Raw genomic sequence first — 20,317 nt, 5'->3', positions numbered from 1 at the left:
TGCATTTATCTATCTATCTATACGTGAGAGAAGCCAACCACGTGGTTTGCTCCTTTTCCCGCTGATTTACGATCGCATCACCGTACAGTAACATAATTAGTCTAAGAACTTTAGTCGCGTTATTTTGTAACTTCCTTCCCTCCAACTGGTTCCTCTATATTACTGCCCCCTACACACACCACCTGGCAGACTTGTTAGTTATCAGACTGTGCTTCTAGACAGCAGGGCGCCACCAAAAAAATAGTAATTGTTAGCTTTATAGACCATAGACCAACTGAGAACTGTCAAATCTAATTGTTCGTATACTTTGGCGAAGAATAGTTATTAAACTAAGACTGTTTTTCTGTCACAAATCTGGAGGATCCTTTCACACGTGCTATATGCATATCTAATAAACAAAAATCTAGTAGTAATCCACAGTGTTTCGTTTGGAAGAGTCAGCTGTCTCTCCAACATTGGACAACTAATGTATACTTGTAGCATCCTGTGTGAGTGTGTGTGTGTATACTTGTAGCATCCTGTGTGAGTGTGTGTGTGTGTATACTTGTAGCATCCTGTGTGAGTGTGTGTGTGTGTATACTTGTAGCATCCTGTGTGAGTGTGTGTGTGTGTGTATAGTTGTAGCATCCTGTGTGTGTGTGTGTATATACTTGTAGCATCCTGTGTGTGTGTGTGTACTTGTAGCATCCTGTGTGAGTGTGTGTGTGTGTGTACTTGTAGCATCCTGTGTGAGTGTGTGTGTGTGTATACTTGTAGCATCCTGTGTATAAGTGTATAGTTAACATTCATCAGCTCTTTTAATTTTAATTTAATTTAATTTTATTTTATTGATTTTGAACTTTTTTTAATCGAATTGAAATACTTTATTTTGTATTTCACTCTATGTTTATCTGTTTTACTCCCTCATTTTAATATAATTTTTAATAAACTCTATAGCATTTTTATAGTAATACCGTAATTAGTTTTGATATAAAGTATTTAAAGTGTATTGTGCCGTGTTAATGAATGAAGGTCGTAACGCAAGCTTGTGTAAACAAACCATCAAATAATTCTTTAAGATGGAGCAGAAAACAGCAGAAAAAAAAGGTTTTCCTTCTATTTCGATCTCCCCCTTTCTTCAGTTCTTGTATTTGAATTTTAAGAGACAACTGTCGTTAAGATCACCTCAGCTTATAGTTTTTGGTTTTAAGTTTGGCTATAAAGTTAAAAAAATGTTTTTTATTGTGAAGTAATTGGGAGAGTGTCGGTTTTAAGGACTAACGGTCGTGCTTAGTGAATTCACAATAGTTTGGTTTGGTTTGTTTTGAATTTCGCGTAATTCTACACGAGAGCTATCTGCGCTAACCGTCCCTGATTTAGCAGTGTAAGACTAGAGGTAAGGCAGCTAGTCATCATCACCCACCGCCAACTCTTGGCCTACTCTTTTACCAACGAATAGTTGGATTGATCGTAACATTATAACGTCCCCACGGCTGAAAGGGCGAGCATGTTTGGTGCTACCGGAATTCGAACCCGCGACCTTCAGATTACGAGTCGCACGCCTTAACCCACCTGGTCATGCCGGGGCTGATAGTTATTTTCTTTCCTATATCGTGTTGTAAGGAAACAAGTAAAATAAGTAAACATAAGTATCTGTCTGTCACTCATCTTCCCTTTATCACTTTTTTGTGTGTGTATAATTTCTGTGTATGTTTGTGTTTCTCGTTAAGTATGCCGATATAAAACTTAATGTAAAGTGATTAGTTTTAAGCATTTTCATCAAATTGTTTACATAGGGTTAAACGCATTTTATTACAAAGATTTCATTATGTTAATCTCTTTGGCGTCAGAGATACTAGGAGTGTCGCTTCGGGCGAAATATCTACTTGATATATATTTGGTTTACGTCGTATTCTCAACTACTTGATAGTGCAATGCTGCCACGGTTAGGCTTAATTCGTAGTTCTTTCCGAATAAGGTTATTCGTATAGTGAGATTTTTAAACAATGTCGAATCCAGGGGCATGACGTTTCCAAGAAGGGAGCTTCAGTGTTTACCATGGAAATGAAAATACTCACACAGTAGAGCACTTAAAACAACTACTCTGAAACCAGACATCAGGCTAATCTGAAACATTATGCCATTATGCAAAGAGAAGGATGTGGTTACAAACGAGAACCCTCCGAACTAGGAAAAAAAGCAATTGCGATGAAACTTGGAAACACCTTTTAGTACCGTTAACAAGATAGTACACAAGAACATGAAGTGGACAAATGTTCACAAACTCACAGCCATACTTTGAAATCAACGGATATTTTTATGAAAAACATCACCGATAAAAAGAGAATTGAACATTCTCGTTCTCCCGCATACATCCAAGTTTACATATGCAGTTCCAATAGACATTTGTGCCTGTGACCTTCTTAAGTGTGTTTTTGGAAACCGATATCTATTTACATAAGATCAGTGGTTCTGAAATTTTTTCGTTGCGGGTCGCCTACCGGTCTCGCCCGCGTTTTGTTCTCATGTCTATTCTCGGCAGTGGCGTTGCGTGTCAGTGAATCGTATTTTAGGAACCACTGCCGTCGAGAGTTAAATCATTGACGTTGCAATGATTCGCATGTTTGTTGCAACTGAAATTGCTGTGTCGGACAGTGGTGTGTAATGATGGTCATCACACTGAACTTGATCGGGGATGGAGGGAATAGTTCCTAGAGTATCGAAGAACTTGTAGCTCAGTTTTTGTAAAGTGCGAATAACTTAATGCTGTTGCTTTTTGACTCTAAGGTGAATTTCGTTAGTGTTATCGGTTTCATTATTTAATGAAAATTCTGAGTGTTACTACGTATCGTATTGGTTTTTACACTTGTGAAGGTTACTCAAAATGAAAGCTCGCGTTAAAGTGAATTTGTATTTAAATATTACACATATGGATTTACTGAAAGAAATATATATTCGTGTTCTGACTATCAGTTTTACGCATGTAGATATAAGCCATTGACGTAATAATAATAATAAAACTACTCTGTTTAGGACTGACCAAAATCTCTAACTGACCGGATCTTTTGAGGTCAACCGAGTTTACGACTAGAAATATCAAGGAAACCAATATTCAACCATTGTATTATTATTATTACTAAACATTTTAGTTTTCGTGTATTGGTTTGATATTCTGTACTTTTATTCAGTGTTTTTTGTTTTTTTTTAGAATTAAATAACATAGAGCGCACGTAACATAGAACTTACGTATTTTAGTTTTGTTCTAGAAATCCTTGTTTTCATAAGTTGTATTGGATTTCAAATTGTATTGGATTTTTTATATACGGTGAAACGAGAATAGCATTCCTACGTATATTTATTATTTATAGATCAAGAGTGCGTGTGTATTATTCATATTATTTTATGTACTACTGCAACGCGGCTTTCGTATCTAAACTTCAGTTAGTGAAATACGTAGAGGAAATCAACACCTTAGGTCATTTTTATACGTTTTCATTGGCTAATTCAGTAAAGCAAGTTTAATACTATTGCCAGAGTATGCAATATAGAAGCTCACACATAACTGTTATATAGTTTTAAAGAAAATTTCTTTCGACTGACTGAAGAGGTAAAAAAAACGCATTTTTTTAAGTTAATGATGCCAAATTGTTTGCCCATATTTCCCACGAAAATCGTTATACGAAGAACAACAGTGTGATTTACAGAGGAGAAAAGCCCCGAAAAAATGATATGTGGGTTTGCTGTATAATTTTTATCTATTTAAAACAGTGGTTTTCACGCTGGGCGGTACCGCCCCCTAGTGGGAATTTGTAACATTCAGAAAAAGTAAACTTTGAGGGGACGGACAGAAAATGTTTTGAGATTTTTAAAGGGATATTTGTTAAAATTAAACCAGAAGAATATATTATTATCACCTAACAATTCTAATTTTGGTAAAATATTTTAATAGGCTAAACATTTATTAGAAAGGGGAATGAGCGCTTAATTTTTGCTGAAGGGGGCGCTGCGGCGAAAAAGGTTGAGAAACGCTGATTTACATCATCAGCAGAGAGAATTCTCACATTTTATATTAACATAGGGCAAATCACACCTCAGTCATATCTTTTGTTCTTACTGTATATTAATAAATATGAAAATGTAGGTCATATTGTATTATTTCAAATAATCTGAAAGATGATTTAAATTGAGATTTTGAAATATTATTAAGAAAATACTTCCAAAAGTTTGTTATATGCTTGTGGTTTTTCTTGAAGTGTGGCATTTAATTACAAATAAAATTTGGTTTATATTTGTTTTATGATTTTTTTATGTGTCACGCAATAGAGTAAAAGATAAAAAATTTATAATTTACGAAAGCTCGCGTTGAGTTGAATTTGTATATAAATATTACTCGTGTGGTTTTACTGAAAGAACTAGATCTTCGTATTCTGAATAAGTTTTATGCACACAGATACAAGCCATTGACGTTGTAATAATAAAAAATACTGAGCATGTATTAGTGGTGTGTGCATATAATCAAAACTTTCTGTGTAGTAAGCATGATCCCCGCAGGGCTTAGCACGCGCTCTTTTGTCGACCCTCTCATTAATCATACAACAGACTCCGTCATCTGATCTAGTCGTTTTTGTGTGATGGTATTAGCTGAAAACATAATTACTGAAGCCGTGTGAATTACAGGAAACTCCCGGCTTTGATGGCGTTGTGAATTCTGGTCTCATAAATGATGCATAAGTAATTTTACCTTCTTGCGTGCTAACAGCCAAGATACGAGGTGGCGCTCTGCCAGTGATATGCCATACAGGATAGTATGTGCGTCATGAATTATAAAGGGGGTACTTTAATACGAATGCTCGTGGTCTACATCAAAACAGTTGATGAAGTAGTCAAAAACTGATTCAACGAAACTGGACTCGTCGTTTTGAGAGAATTGGGGTTTACACAAAATTTAGGTCATTCGGTATTTTAACTAGTTATAACTTAGGTTCACGTACTGGGAACCTGTAACCAGTGATACTACTATGTATTTTAATGTAGTTTTTTTAAATGCACGTTCTGATATTTTTTGTATATTTTCAGTTTATCCCCGCAGCAACAGTAATGTTATTATCGTATTTAGTCGTGAATTATATTCAAATATAGAAATGTAGTGTTTCCATCCCATGTCTGTAAGTTGTATGGTACTGATATGAGGTGTTTACATATGTTTGGACACACATTTTAAGTACAAGCTAGAAAAGTATAGTCAAGTACATGTTGGTCTACATACCTCAAGTGTTAATAAATTAAGAAACAAAATCAGGTCCACAACGAGATTTGTGTCATTTTAGAAATTTGTTGCACCTTTTATAGGTGATCCTTTATGCTGGCTCTTACAAATAAACCTTCAAATTTTTATATACCATAATCCGTGTGACCACTGTTAACGTCACCGTATTTTTGAGGTAAGGGAGAGTACGGTGTAAAGAGTAACGAATCTCATACGGCCAGTCCAGAACATTGTCCACTGCTTCGTCAATACAATGCATGTAGAAATAGGCAGAGCCTCGTTGCGTTTTGTAAAAGAAAGACGTGCTAATAACATCAACAACTTTCAGTTACTGGAAAGAGTGTTTTCCAGTATTTCAATATCCTCTAATCTACCTACTCGAATCTATCTACTATTTAAAGCGATAGTGTTGTCCAGTTTGTTTGTTGTTGTTGGTGGTGTTTTTTGTAAGGATACATGTCATCGTTTAATTACTTTGTCCAGTTGTGTTAGAACATGATAGACGTTTCATAATTGGCGTTGCAAGTGAACAACAGTTTTGAATTCCATGTACCATAGAATAGCCTGTGATGAACAGTAGCCAATATGTCAGTGCTCATTGACAAAGTTGTGAATCCTGGTTTAGGCCAGAACTGATGAAATGGAATTTGGGGATTTTAAAACTTACTTGTACACTTTAGCAAATGTTTTATTTTCCTTGCTTAACAGTTATTACGTTTTAAAATGTTTTGAATTAGCGTGGCTGAAAGTGGTAGGCGCAAATGAACTCTTGTGGGAGGAGGACGGGGAGCGATAAAGGTAGAGACAGTGATACAGAGTTAAGCCTTTTAATATATTCTTCCATTATATCTCGTTACTTATCCCACTTTTGCACGCGTGGGACTGGCATAGATCGATGGTTTGGGTGTTCAACTCGCAATTTGCGGGTTGCGGGTTTGAATACATGTTTCAGCATACATGCTCGCTCTTTCAGTCCTAGAAGCGTTATAAAATTACGGCCAATCCCATTTTCGTTGGTAACAGTTGGTGGTGATGGCTAGCTGCAAATAGCTCTCGTGTGGTTTTGCGCGAATTTCAAAATAAACAAAACAGTTTACTTATTTATTTGGCCTTGAAGGGGGTCCAAGCAAGTTCGCGAAACTAGCTCTGATCCTCATGTAGTAATTATGATGGCATTACTTAGGAACCCATAACATATGCTGGAAGAAGGAAGAGGTCAAACACACCCGATTATCCCAAGCCTTAAACGACCAAATTCCAATATCAAGTGAGAGAGAAAGACCCATTCATTTATAAAAAAGTAAATGGGGAGAAGAAACTATATTTATTTAAAGGGGATTAGACGATAAAAATGTGTAGAACATTAGTTTAAATCGTTATAGACATCGTGTATCTGTTTAAATGTATACGCACCGCAATCAGGGGCAGTTACGTCTTACTGAGTATATGGGTGTACAGTCTGAACAGCTTGTGGGCATTTAAGCCAAAGTATTGTTTGATTTTTATTCCAAACTCAAATCTGCGCTGTACCCTCAGCACGGATCGAACGTCAAACTGAGCTACAGTGTCTAGAATTATTCGTTTCATATGCTCAATGGAATTTTTAACTCCAGTTTTAGTTCAGTGGAGGCAAGCAGCTTCAAAATGGCGGAGTTTAAACTTTGTTTCGAATAGATGCTGTTACATGCATAAACGTTTTTTTTGTAAGCAGATAAATTAATCATAAGATGTCGTTTTAACATGTCTGACCACTCAAACTATTTCTTTTAGATACCCCCCCCCAGTGGCTCAGCGGTATGTCTGCGGGCTTACAACGCTAAAAACCGGGTTTCAATACCCGGGATGGGCAGAGCACAGATAGCCCATTGTGTAGCTTTGTGCTTAATTCAAAACAACATCTTTTAGATAATTATAATGTTTAAATATTTTGATGTTTTGCAGTATTTCATTGGTTTTAATGTAGATACTGTTTTATGTATTTAAACATCTCTCTCAATAAATTAAATATTCGTATCATTTTTATTTCTAAAAAAAACTTTTCTCAGTACTTTGAGGAAGTTAGTGTATGTTATTTAATACAAGCACGCGCAAACATATGTTATTTAATACAAGCATGCGCAAACATATGAAATGCTTGCTGATTTACCCCGTTACCCTTTTCTCTCTCTGAGTAGCAACCTGTTATAAATTAAAGATAATTATTCTTTGCCTTTTTTAAATATGATTTATTATTCTCTCTAAAGCCGTTTTATTCTTCATTCATAACTTTATAGTGGCCATAGACACTACGTTCTAAAACAAATGAACTTATTTATTTGAATGTTAATCCAGTAAAAACAACATGCGTCCTATGGAAGGAAGATTTCTCTTAACATGGAATCTGTGTATTATTTTTCACTGTAATTGTTATTTTATCGTTAACGTATATCTGTCTACGTTTGTTGAAGTTATAGCTGTTTATAATTTTTTCAGTTTTAAGTCTTTGCCCTAAATTTAATATAGGTTTCCAGTGATTTGTTTTTAAGATACGCATATATAGTTCAGTAAATTGTGCATTTATAAGATGCGCGTGACTAGATTCACTTGGAGAAATGTGATAACGACCTGAGAAGAGCATTTCGGTGGAGGGTATTGTTACAAGGAATGTCTGATAGCACAGTGAGCTTGACCTTCATAGAGATCGCGTGGTTTTGTGTTATTAATAGTTGGATTATGACTTCGTAACAAATGATATAGAAGAAGTTTCACACACTTAAGAAGCTCTTTTATGGCCCCCTCCCTGTTTGTTTTTTTTCCTTCCTTGGATCCAACACTGATGTTTGATGTACCCAGTTTAGAAGCAATCGAATACGAATTCCTGACAATAGAACATAAATATTTAAACGAGTTCGGTTTTTTAGAATCATTTAAGTGACTCGTATAGTGAAAGGAAAAAGTATAAAACTACTTAGAAGTCATTATTAAACCCCTCGAAACAAAAACTTAAATGAAGTGTATTGACGTTTATAAACAGTTTTTCTGACAGTGAAACCGCAAACAAAAAATTCATTGCATATTAAGGACTGAAAATTGAAATTAAGCTACATGTTACAATACTGGGAGAGCAAAGTACCACTTAGTGACGAAGGTATCTGAAAATGTAGGACGCTTACAGAGGTAGGAATACACCATCAGATTTCCTCTCAGTGCTCAGATTAATATGAAGAACAGGTGAGGGTACTCAGGGTCACAACCTTCCACATCTAGTAGTTGCTATTTGCGTGAGAAAAATAGATAGATAAATAAAATATTTTACTATAATTGAACTACTGAGAATGATGGTTAAAACTTACTTTCTGTAGTTAGCATTCTGCCATTTTTTTTAGTGGTCGGTAACCTCTACAATAATATCTGTCAGTATGGTTATAGTGTGATACTGACAGAAACAGGTACCTCGTGTGTGTCTTCAAAGACCTGGTTAGATGAGTAATTAGAAGCCAGTATTAAAGTTGAGTTCAAATTGTGTCTCATTGAAATACTACAAGTAATGGCACTTTTAACATCAATTTCAATTTAATGGGGCCAGCACTAACAAAATGGCGGAGTTTAAATTTGGTCTGGAGCAGGCGTGCTTAAAAGTTTTCCTTCTTCAACAAATAAATTGACCTGTAAAAAGTCGTTTTAACATGTCTGACCACTCGAACTATAAAAAAAATATTATGTAGGAAATTATTATGGTTAAATATTTTGACGTTCTACAGTTTTACATTTGTTTGGTTTTAATGTGTTTTTTATCGTTATAAATAATATTAACGAAATCTACCAACTGATCTTGGTGTGAAAGGTGTAGAGAATATTGCTTAAGGATAAAAAACAAATATTTGATTAGTATAAAACACAAAAAGTAGATTTAAACGGGATAATCACAATAACAAATTGATCATTCAGGGTTATCTTCATTACACCAAAGGTATCCATAAATGAAGGGAACTTTATTTCGTGCATTATAGAACATCTAAAAAGAAAATAACAAAGCCATATAGTTTTATCCAAATTCTCTTCTTACGTCATATTTACAGTACTGTTTGGTATTTCTCATAAATTTGTTGAACTATGAAACTCGTATTTCAACCGTTCCTCAGTTTGTATTTTTTAGATACGTCATGAAACGCTGTATGAATATGTTTTTATGTTAAAATCTAGCTCTAACGTTTAAAAATGTGGACTTGATATTGTGATTTGTGTGTTTTATAGTTAAGCACAATGCGCTATCTGTGCTTTGCCAACCACGGGTATCGAAACCCAGTTTCTAGCGTTGTAAATTTGCATACATACCGCCGTGCCGCTGAAGGGGCATGGTATTGTGGTACATAATAAGGAAATTCCATTTTTTTCATCGCCCTCCAGTGACATAGCGATATATCTGCAGACATACAATGCTCGAAACCGGGTTTCGATACCCGTTGTGGACAGCACAGATATCCCATAATGTAGCTTTGTGTTTTAATTCAAAACAGACTTTTTGTTCTGTGGTTGATCTCCTCTCATTATCAGAAATAATACTGTAAAAAGTGTAAATATCAAAATAAGAGTCATATTCTACATGAAATATTCTTGTAGTTAGAATGGTAAAAACATGAAAAAAATGATTTTTTATATAATTAACCAATTTGCATATAGAAAACGTTCTTTTCCTAATTTGTTTTCACACAACAAACTGTCTTATCTATTTACTACTTGAATCCTAACTGAAATACTGTTTCAATTTTGGACACTGATTTGACCAACCCACCATTTGTCAACCGACACAGAAATCTGTAATAGTGAGAAAAAGTTGTTGAACAAGGAACGAAAATACATGTTGTACATTATGTGTGTGTTTGTGTATCTGAAAATGTGTTACATAAATATATATATATACGTATATTTCCTTTACCACTGAGTTATAGCAGGTTACAGTATAGTATTCATGTTAATGCTAATTGTTCCATGGAAAGGAGAGACAAGATATATAAATCTGGAATATAGAGATTTATCAGGGATATTCTACATGGATAATCCGTGTGAAACAGTAATTATTATAATACGTGCGACTAGATTTTAAATAAATCGGTGAAATTCTATACTTAAATTGTCATAAAAATAGAGACTAAATCACAAAAGTCGATAATTCTCGAAGTTTTTTCACTGATTCACCATAACTCGTTGAAGCTTTTAACGTGTGTTTATTTTCATGAAAGTTTCTTAAAATTGTCAGAAATATTTAGTTTAGTGTTCGACACAGTTCATTCTTTTGGAATCTGTTATATAATTTAATTTAAAAAATCAAGTACTTTTGTTTGGTTGGAGTTTTTCTGTACCTTTTATGGGCAAAAAGGAGGAAATCAGAATTCATTAAGTATCTTCAAAAAAAAAAAAAAAAAATTGGAGGGAGTGAGGCTGTCATCAAGTGCTCACCAGAGCACATGCAAATAAGGCACTTGAAAACATATAACTTTGCACAGAACCAAGCAATGTTGTAAGAAACACGTGTATGTAGTTGTGTTTGCATGCTTTCACTTGTATAGCGGAGGGTGATAAAAGTTATTTAATAATTGGATTATTTTTTTTTGTAGCTTAATGGAAATGCATTTCATTCATTCGCCCTTTATTATGTGGGATCCTTTACTTATGATTTCTATTATATTTAGGATACTGCCGATGTTCCTTTAGACTCCGTTGGAAGGGAAAGTGGTAATACCACTCCAGTCCTGAGGACGCCAAGTACACCTCCAACTTCTCAGGTGCAGTCTCTACTTCAAAGAGTGTCGCCACTGAGGCTTGTTCCCTCTCCTTCGGGATCATCAACGGGTTCGCGGTCAATGTCTCCAGCTGTTGGCAAGTTTATTATGTCTTTATATTTCGTGAACGTTTTTCTGTATATACAGGGTGGCCCGTAAATCCATACCCATCCGTATATCTTATGTATCCTGGGTATCACCAGTATTCTTACGCTCATGTGCCCACGTACTTGTCACAATACGCTCTTCAAGAGTAAATGGGCTTACATCGGCCATATTTCTATGAAAAAAAAAAGAAACAAATTTATTATACATGCATAATTGAATATAATCAGTGATGTCGAGAAACCCACTTGTTGAGAAATGTATAGGCAAAAACGGCTCGTTTGGGTTGAGAAAATATTTTACATAGAAGAGCGAACAACGTTTCGACCTTCTTTGGTCATCGTCAGGTTCACAAAGAAGGAGGTAACTGACCGGAAGCTGACCACATGTTTGAAAGGGGTTGTGTAACTGTGTGTCGAAATGTAGAGGGCGGTATTAGATGTTTGAATATATAATTTTATTTATTTTATTATATTAATATAGGTATAAAGGCGTTCCTTTATATTGGTTTATTTTGGGCTTAAGTTGTTGTATAAGTAAGGCTTCTTTAATTTTGCGTTTGTTTATGTTTGTTTCTTTATTTAGTATTTGAGTGTTTTCTATAGTTATGTTGTGTTTAGTTGACTTGCAGGTGACTTTTTATGTTCTTTGAATCTGGTTTCCATTTTTCTACTTGTTTCTCCAATATAGAAGTCGTGGCAGTTATCACATTGTATTTTATAAATAAGTTTACAGAAGTTCCAACCACTGAAGCCTGCAAGATAGCCTTAGAACTCTATATCCGAGACCCTAACCCAACTATAGAAATTCCCAGTAACCAGTTAGCAACCCTCATAGAGTTCACCACGATAAAGACAAACTTCATGTTCAACAACCAAAACTATATACAAACAAATGGCCTAAGTATGGGCAGCCCAGTATCACCAGTTCTAGCCAATATTTTTATGACACAAGTTGAAACACAAGCAATTAACACAGCATTACATCCACCACTATACTGGTACAGATATGTAGATGACACGGTTGCGGGATTCAAATCTACAGAACACATACTTAATTTTTTCAATCACATTAACTCTATACATCCCAACATTAACTTCACAGTGAACAGGAAGAAAGCAATCAAATATCATTTCTTAACCTCAAAATTACAAGAACTGACACACAATTCAAAACAGAAATCCACCGAAAAATCACCCATACTGGACTATACATTCCTTGGGACTCAGCACATGAAACAAAACAAAAACTCAACATACTAAGAAACCAAATAAACACAGCCATAAAACTATGCTCACCAGATAAAATTAACGATGAATTAGACAAAATAAAACAATACTTTATCAACATCAATAAGTTTCCTCCACAAACCGTAGAAAATATTATACGCACACACCTAGACAGAAAGCAAAATCAACCAACTAAAGTAAATACAGCTCACGAATCAAAAAACCACGAAACCATATACTGCTGTATACCATATATTCCTGACATCAGCAAACAAATAACCAACATTTGGCAAAAATTAGTAACAGAATATGACATTCCAGTTAATACCAAATTTATTCAAAAACCAGGCACAAAACTGAGGTCTATACTATGTAAAACTACACTGACAAACACCACACCAACATTATTTATAAAATACAATGTGATAACTGCCACGTCTTCTATATTGAGAAACAAGTAGAAAATGGAAACCAGATTCAAAGAACATAAAAGTCACCTTCACACGTTTTTGAACACTGCAAGTCAAATAAACACAACATAACCATAGAAAACACTCAAATACTAAATAAAGAAACAAACATGAACAAACGCAAAATTAAAGAAGCCTTACTTATACAACAACTTAAACCCAAAATAAACCAATATAAAGGAACGCCTTTATACCTATATTAATATAATAAAATAAATAAAATTATATATTCAAACATCTAATACCGCCCTCTACATTTCGACACACAGTTACACAACCCCTTTCAAACATGTGGTCAGCTTCCGGTCAGTTACCTCCTTCTTTGTGAACCTGACGATGACCAAAGAAGGTCGAAACGTTGTTCGCTCTTCTATGTAAAATATTTTCTCAACCCAAACGAGCCGTTTTTGCATATAAATTGAATATAACATAATAACATATGGATGGGTAGGGACTTACGGGCCACCCTGTATAAATATTTGCCACACTGTTTAGTGGAACCAGCTTTATCAGTTATGACTTAAAATTTATATTTGAGTAATATCAGTTCTGAGTTAAGTTATTTGGTAAGAAATGACGTTCATCATGTCTTTCTATAAATTTAGGGACAGGAAGTCTGTGTGGTTTTGTTATATCAACCCGTTGTTTATTTTGAGTGTACTTTGTTTTGAAGGGAATTCATTTGTCTTGTTTGTGTTACAATCAGATGTTACAAACTAATCCTAGTTTGTCATATAATAACAGATAGGAAGGAAAATGAGTTCTATATTTCGATGTATTCAACTTTCTCTGACAACTATAGGCCTAAATCATTAGCAAAATGAAAAGTCACTCGATCACCTAGAATCATTGCAAAAATTAAAATAATTTGAGGCAAGACTAAGTACCAACAGAGCTATTAATGATGAAAATCAACACATTGTCAAAGCAGAAACAGGCCCGACAATCTGAGGGTCACAAGTTCAAATCCCAGTCACAACAAGCGTGTTCGTCCTTTCAGCCGTGGGGGCTTTATATAATGTAACGGTCAATCCCACTCTTCGTTAGTAAAAGAGGTGGTGGTGGGTGGTCATGACTAACTGCCTTCCCTCTAGTCTTACACTGCTAAGTTAGGGATGGCTAGCGCAGATAGCCTTCGTGTAGCTTTTAATGAATTTCAAAAACAAACAAACAAAGTAGAAACAACACAACACGGAGAGAATGTGTTGGAGAAGTTTACTGCTTTAATAATAAAGAGAGTTTGGGACTGAAAACATAACACTGCATGAGAGTTTAGATAAACTGTTCGACCATACTAAAGGTTATTTTCTCAAACCTGTTTGATGATGTGGTAAAAGAACATCTTGGAAGAATCACATCATACGAAATCCACGATCGTTACTTGGGTAAAAATACGCAAATGGAGATCGTGTAGTTGTAGTCAAGAGAGGATTAACGAATGCTTAAAATGAGCAAAACTCAAATAAGTGATTTTGTATAGTGCACCTGACAAGTAAAATAGAACAAATAACTAATATTTAAATTTATGTCGGTGTACGGAACCCATGGTAATGTCGCAGACAGCGTAAACATCCTAGAGGATTTTTTTTTTCTGGAATTCCTAAAATTGAGAGATTCAAGTGGGGCTGGATTGAACAGGTTATTTCTGCAGAATCTTTACGACTTGCGACTTCATATTGCAGTCACGAGAAGACAGAGCCACTATAATGGGATCTACGTGAAAGGCAAAAACAGCGGAGTGCAAAAAAATTGGAAGACTTTAATACGAGCGGTTTTTTTATTCCGTGCAATTACTATTACCATTGTCTTAGTTCTAAACAATGCAGAGCTAACTGTTGTGCAGAGGCTTTTGGGCTCGGTTTGTAATCTGAGGGTCGAGGGTTTGCATATACGTCACACCAAACATGCTCGCCCTTACAGCCGTTAGGGCGTTATAATGTCAGGTCAATCCCACTGTTCGTTGGTAAAAGAGTAGCTCAGAGTTGGCGCTTGGTGGTGATGATTAGCTGCCTTCTCTCTAGTCTTACACTGCTAAATTATGGACGGCTAGCGCAGATGGCCCTTATGTAGCTTTGCGTGAAATTCAAAAACAGTTAAAACAAAACTTTATGACACACAGCGCCTTTTTCTGAACAAATGACGTAAGAGTCAAGACACCCAATTATATGTCTATAGTGTTATCGGTAACAATAATAATAGTAGCGTAACAGTAGACATAATTAAGTGACTACAGGCATTGGTCTGTTTTGTTTTTCAGTCTGTTACTACGCGTCACACATAATGATGACATCATTATGTTAGGAAACCCCCTGTACTACCCTCATTTCTCGTTGGAGTACACAAACACATGCACCGATGAATATATTCATCCTTACTTCTGTGAACAACACGTCGATATCAGCTGACACAGGCGATTTATTGACGCGCGGACACTGATCGTTCTGATGACCTTGAGTTTGCTGGGAAAGGAATATAAAACTTAAAACAATGACAAGTAGCGAAAACGTTATTTTCATAGTTTTTCAGTTTTTATATATTTATTTGTAGATAAAACTTCCAATTCCAACATTTATAAATAATTTGTGGAGATACTGGCCAAATGTTGACACGAAAACACTATTAAAATTCAATTTTTATAGTGAGTAGCTGGCTCCCCATGGCCAAGTGGTTAAGGCACTCGACTCTAATCTGAGGGTCACGGGTTCGAATCCACGTCACACCAAACATGCCCACCCTTTCAGCTGTGTTGCCCAACAGTTGACCAGCTGCCTTCCTTCCAGTATTACACTGCTAAATTAGGGAAGGATAGCATTGATAGACCTTGAGTAGCTTTGTGCGAAATTCAAAACAAACACTTGAGTAGCTTATTATAAGCTACCATATTTTTAAACATACCTATTCTAGCAAATTTTTTATATTTATCATTAACTTGTTTAATAATTCATTCTAAAACTTCCAAAAATTTCTAACATAGTTTTTTAAATTTAATGTGTTACTTTGTTAAAGGCAATGAAAACATTACCTTAATAGGTTTGTCATGAGACCCCTCTTCTTCCAGAAATTCAGAAAGCATAATGTACAAACCGTTTAAAACAGCACCTAAACCTATATTAGAAAGACATTAAACAGATTTATGCATCCAACGTGATTTATGTAGATCTATCTTGACTGCTTTATGTAACATAAAGTTTTAATGATTGTTTGTTTTGAAGTTCACACAAAGCTACATGAGAGTTATCTGTGCTAGCTAGTCATCACCACCCACCACCATCCTTTGGGTTACTGTTTTACCAATTAAAAGTGGGATTGACTGTTGCATTATAATACCCTGATGGCTGAAAGGGCAAGCATGTTTGGTGCAACAGGGATTCAAACTTGTGATCATTGGATTGTGACTCAAGTGCCCTAACCACTTGGCTATGCCAGACTAATTTATAATGTCTAGGAAACATAACCAAACAATTTATTTTTAACTCGTTCTTATAAAGTACTTACTCAAAATGTTCCAATAACATCAAAAATCTAACCTAATACTAAGTTTAGTAAATGAAAGGTTAAAAAAATTATACATCTCAGTTATAAGGAAATTAAAATATTTCAAATATCCTGTTGCATAACCCTGTTTTTGAGGTGTTCTTATTTTTGACATATTATAAAACAATATTAACTGCCATATTTCATCAAAAAATAAAATAATATTATATCTTTTGGCACAATTAAATATTTTACACCACAAACATGGCATAATAACATTATAAACATGTCATAATCTTATCCATGTATATGAGCAGAGTTTAGAGTGCCAAACATGTATTTGTAATTATACTTTTTGTTTGTTTTTTATGCAAATTAAGAAATATGTTTTATAAATAACTTAAAATCTATATTTATTATAATATTTTTCTGGTTAAAATTTGTAATGCCTACTAAAAGGTTATTTCATTAGATTTTATGTTTCAGCCATAATTTAATAGGTACCACTGTTTTTTAATTTAGATGCAATACTCACTAAAGTCATTGTAATGTCTTAATACATCCACAATGTAGTACTTGCCAAAATGTTTAAAACTATGTATAATTAATTATTGTAATGTAACACCCAATGAAAACTTTTTAATTAGCTATAGTCTGCAACCATAATATTATACCCATCAATAATATAATACTTGTATAAAGGTTTTTAATGAGATTTAATGTAAAACCTTAATAAAACACTTTGCTAAAGGGTTTTTAATTAGATGCAATATACAGCCATAACATGTATCATAAAGATGGTTTTTAATAACAACTATAATAAAACATCTACCAAAATGTGCAATCATAATACAACATTCACTAAAAGGTTTTAGTTAGATTTCATCTACTGCAGTAAAATACAATGAACAATAAAATGCAAATTTTGGATTACATATTTAATGGTTTGTATATTGTCTCACCAATGTTCAGGCTGCTACTTTTACCAACAAATAGTAGAACTGACTGTAACTTTATAATGCAGCTATAATATAATTTTATTCATAAGTTTTTGTTTTTTTTCTGATACCATGAAATTATATGTTTTTCCCAACAGCAATTATACTGAACATTGATGTTTCATTTTGCAAACTTTACAAATATTAATATGTTTAACAGTTAACAGATAGACTTCCAATTAACTAAAACATGTTGACTGAGTAATTCAAAAGAATAAATTTGTAGTATTAATGTTAAATACTATTGAAATCCTAAGTAAACATAGGATGATTGTGGTGTGTAAAATAAATCTCAAAACTTCTTTCATACAGGTCTGCTAATTGAAATTATAGCAACAAATGTAAGCCTGTGATTATCCCAAAGGAAACATAAGAAAAGCAGTCTGTGAGAATAAAATAAACCATAAGACATTCATTCCAAATTAGAAATCACAGTACTTTATTTCAATCACCATTCATTTACTGAATGTCAGCAAGAACCTTTCCAAGGAAATGGTTCATCAGAAAGCACAAAATTAACATAACTTGCTATAAAAAGACAACAACAAACAGGAATAAATTGAGTAATGTAATAGAACTTGTCCAAAACAAAAGGACACCAAAGGAATTACACATGAAGTAAAATATTGCATATGAACAATTTTATGTAGGAGGAAACTGAATGCAAGGATCAAAGATTACTTGAAGGGAACATCCTATGTTTTTTTTAACATTTAACAGAAATCAAACACTCCTTATCCAAAAATAATATTAAGATTCTATCAAATGAAATTAATATAAACAGAAGGAAAATGGCAGAAGATGTACTGAACAAAAAATCTTCTTTGAACATGCCTCCAAGCTTCCTTATACTGATACCTATAATTCCTATAATACCTATAATTTTGTATTTTTTTATATGTTTTGTACTTTATAGTTTTAACATACATAAAAATGTTATTAACAAAATAATTATAATTCAACGTGTGCACTGCCACAAGAATGACTATTATGTCTTAATTTTGTAACTGTTGTTAATTATATGTTGCTTGAAGATGGCCTATTGGGCTGAGAAGATCTGATGGTTAAGATACTCTGCTCACAGTTTGTTGGCCATGGGTTCAAATCTCATTACTGTGTAGAACCAACTTTTCAGCTATGAGTGCATTATAATGTGATGATCAAATCCTTCTCTTTGGTTGGGGTAACCCAAAAGTTGGTGATAAGTGTTGTTGACTAGCTGCCTTCCCTCTAAGCTAACACTTTTAAATTTTTAAGTTAGGGACAGCTAGCATAGATAGCCACGAAGTACGACTGTATGAAATTTAACAAAGAATAGGCCAATCCTGTAGAGTGCAACATTGCAGTTTTAATTGCCTAAAATCCATTTCCACTGTAAATATGATCATAATCTTGAGTTTAATCATCTGGTAGTGCCCTCTTATTCAATACTTAAGAACTATTTCAGTAAACATTGAGGATGTGCATTTTATATGCATCTATTACCTGTTGTTTTTAATTCTGGATATCAAAACTAGGCCTCCAATGTGTTGCTTCTTCATCAAATTATATTCCAGTATGTTAAAATGTGGAAACACTTATTCTTCAACTTTCAAAATTTTTATTTAAAATAGCATAATTCTTCATAGTTTAAAATGTCTAAGATAATCTCACATTGAAGGAATAATTTTTAGTTTCTTAAATTGTAAAAAAGAATAATTACCATGTACAATAATAAAAAACTTGGAAATTATCAACATTGTCCCCCCCCAAAAAAAAAGTTTAAACTCAACACTAAGCAAAAACAACTTTCATTCTAAAGAGATGATGCAGAGAAATGATTTGACCAAGATTTTCACAGTAAAGTTTTAATATTTGTGTGAAATCACTAACAATTTCACCTATTAAAATATGATAAAACTTAAGTAAAAAATTATCAGCAAAACTTGAAATTGTGAAATGTCAAAGATTTGTTTCTTGTTAAGTGCAAAGCTACACAATGGGCTATCTGTGTTTTGCACACTGGATACTGAAACCCAGTTTTTTGCATTATAAGTCTTCAGACTTACCATTGAGCTACTGGGTGGCAGTGCCAAAGGAATAACTATATATCAGATGACCAGAACCACAAATCTACCAAGAAGTGAACTTTATTAATTCATATATACATATAATGGTGGTAAATGACTGTAAAAAACGTTGTGATGTTTTGTTTGAATAATTCATTCATTAATATCAAATACTGTGATAACTATAATTCAGATTTAATGATAAGGGGAACTTTCTGCTTTTATAGATGGTAGTGAAACATAAGACTTTCACTTTTTAGAATTTTTTAAAAGTAACACTGTGAAAACTGCTAAATTACCCTGTTGTAAAGTGTACTTTAACAATGAACATTTAAAGAGTTTTGCTATGTAAAACATTTAAAACCTTAAATTTCAGAAGAAACAACCTTAATAAAATTAACTTGTGAAGATACTCTACAGTTACTTTCTTTTAAATTTAGGTAGAACCTAGTTATGTTATTAATTGGAAGAACTTTTTGTGACCGCCTAGCATGGCCAGGTGGGTTAAGGCATTCGACTTGTAATCTGAGAGTTGCGGTTTGTATCCCCATCACACACCAAACATGCTTGTCCTTTCAGCCATGGGAATGTAATAATTTGACATTCAATTCCAATATTTGTTGGTAGAAGAGTAGCCCAAGAGTTGGCAGTGGGTGGTGATGATTAGCTGCCTTCCTTCTAGTCTTACACTGCTAAATTAGGGATGGCTAGCACAGAGAGCCCTCAAGTAACTTTGCGCAAAATTCAAAACAAACAAACTTCATTTTTTTGCTTTTTATAAAATAAACTGATGGTCAGGCAGTCATCATGGAGTCTAAACTCTCTTCTTTTCACTGTATACAACTAAAATGATTCATTACAAACAGAGAATTATGGTTAATTATTTAATGAAAGTTTCATACTCTAGTGTTTTGTACAGTTCTATTATTGTAGTTTAGTTTTTTAAAAATCTCATTTTTGACATTTTGTATATTTCTTAAACATTTGTT

At 34.0% G+C, this 20,317-nt stretch overlaps 1 protein-coding gene across 4 annotated transcripts in view; it reads left to right on the top strand.

The window, feature by feature from the left end:
- The window catches only part of LOC143258601 (trithorax group protein osa-like), a 132,958-nt gene that overhangs the window by 71,106 nt on the left and 41,535 nt on the right, over nt 1-20,317 (top strand). For all 4 annotated transcript variants that reach the window (XM_076517798.1, XM_076517799.1, XM_076517800.1 and 1 more), the window contains exon 3: nt 10,915-11,101. In XM_076517798.1, the coding sequence (XP_076373913.1) occupies nt 10,915-11,101 (187 nt within the window). The remainder of the gene's footprint in view (nt 1-10,914; nt 11,102-20,317) is intronic.

This window comes from Tachypleus tridentatus, chromosome 8, assembly GCF_004210375.1.
Source record: "Tachypleus tridentatus isolate NWPU-2018 chromosome 8, ASM421037v1, whole genome shotgun sequence".
In the NCBI taxonomy this organism is placed as follows: domain Eukaryota; kingdom Metazoa; phylum Arthropoda; class Merostomata; order Xiphosura; family Limulidae; genus Tachypleus; species Tachypleus tridentatus.
Note: the sequence above shows the minus strand (reverse complement) of the source record. Positions and strands in the feature narration are given on the sequence as shown.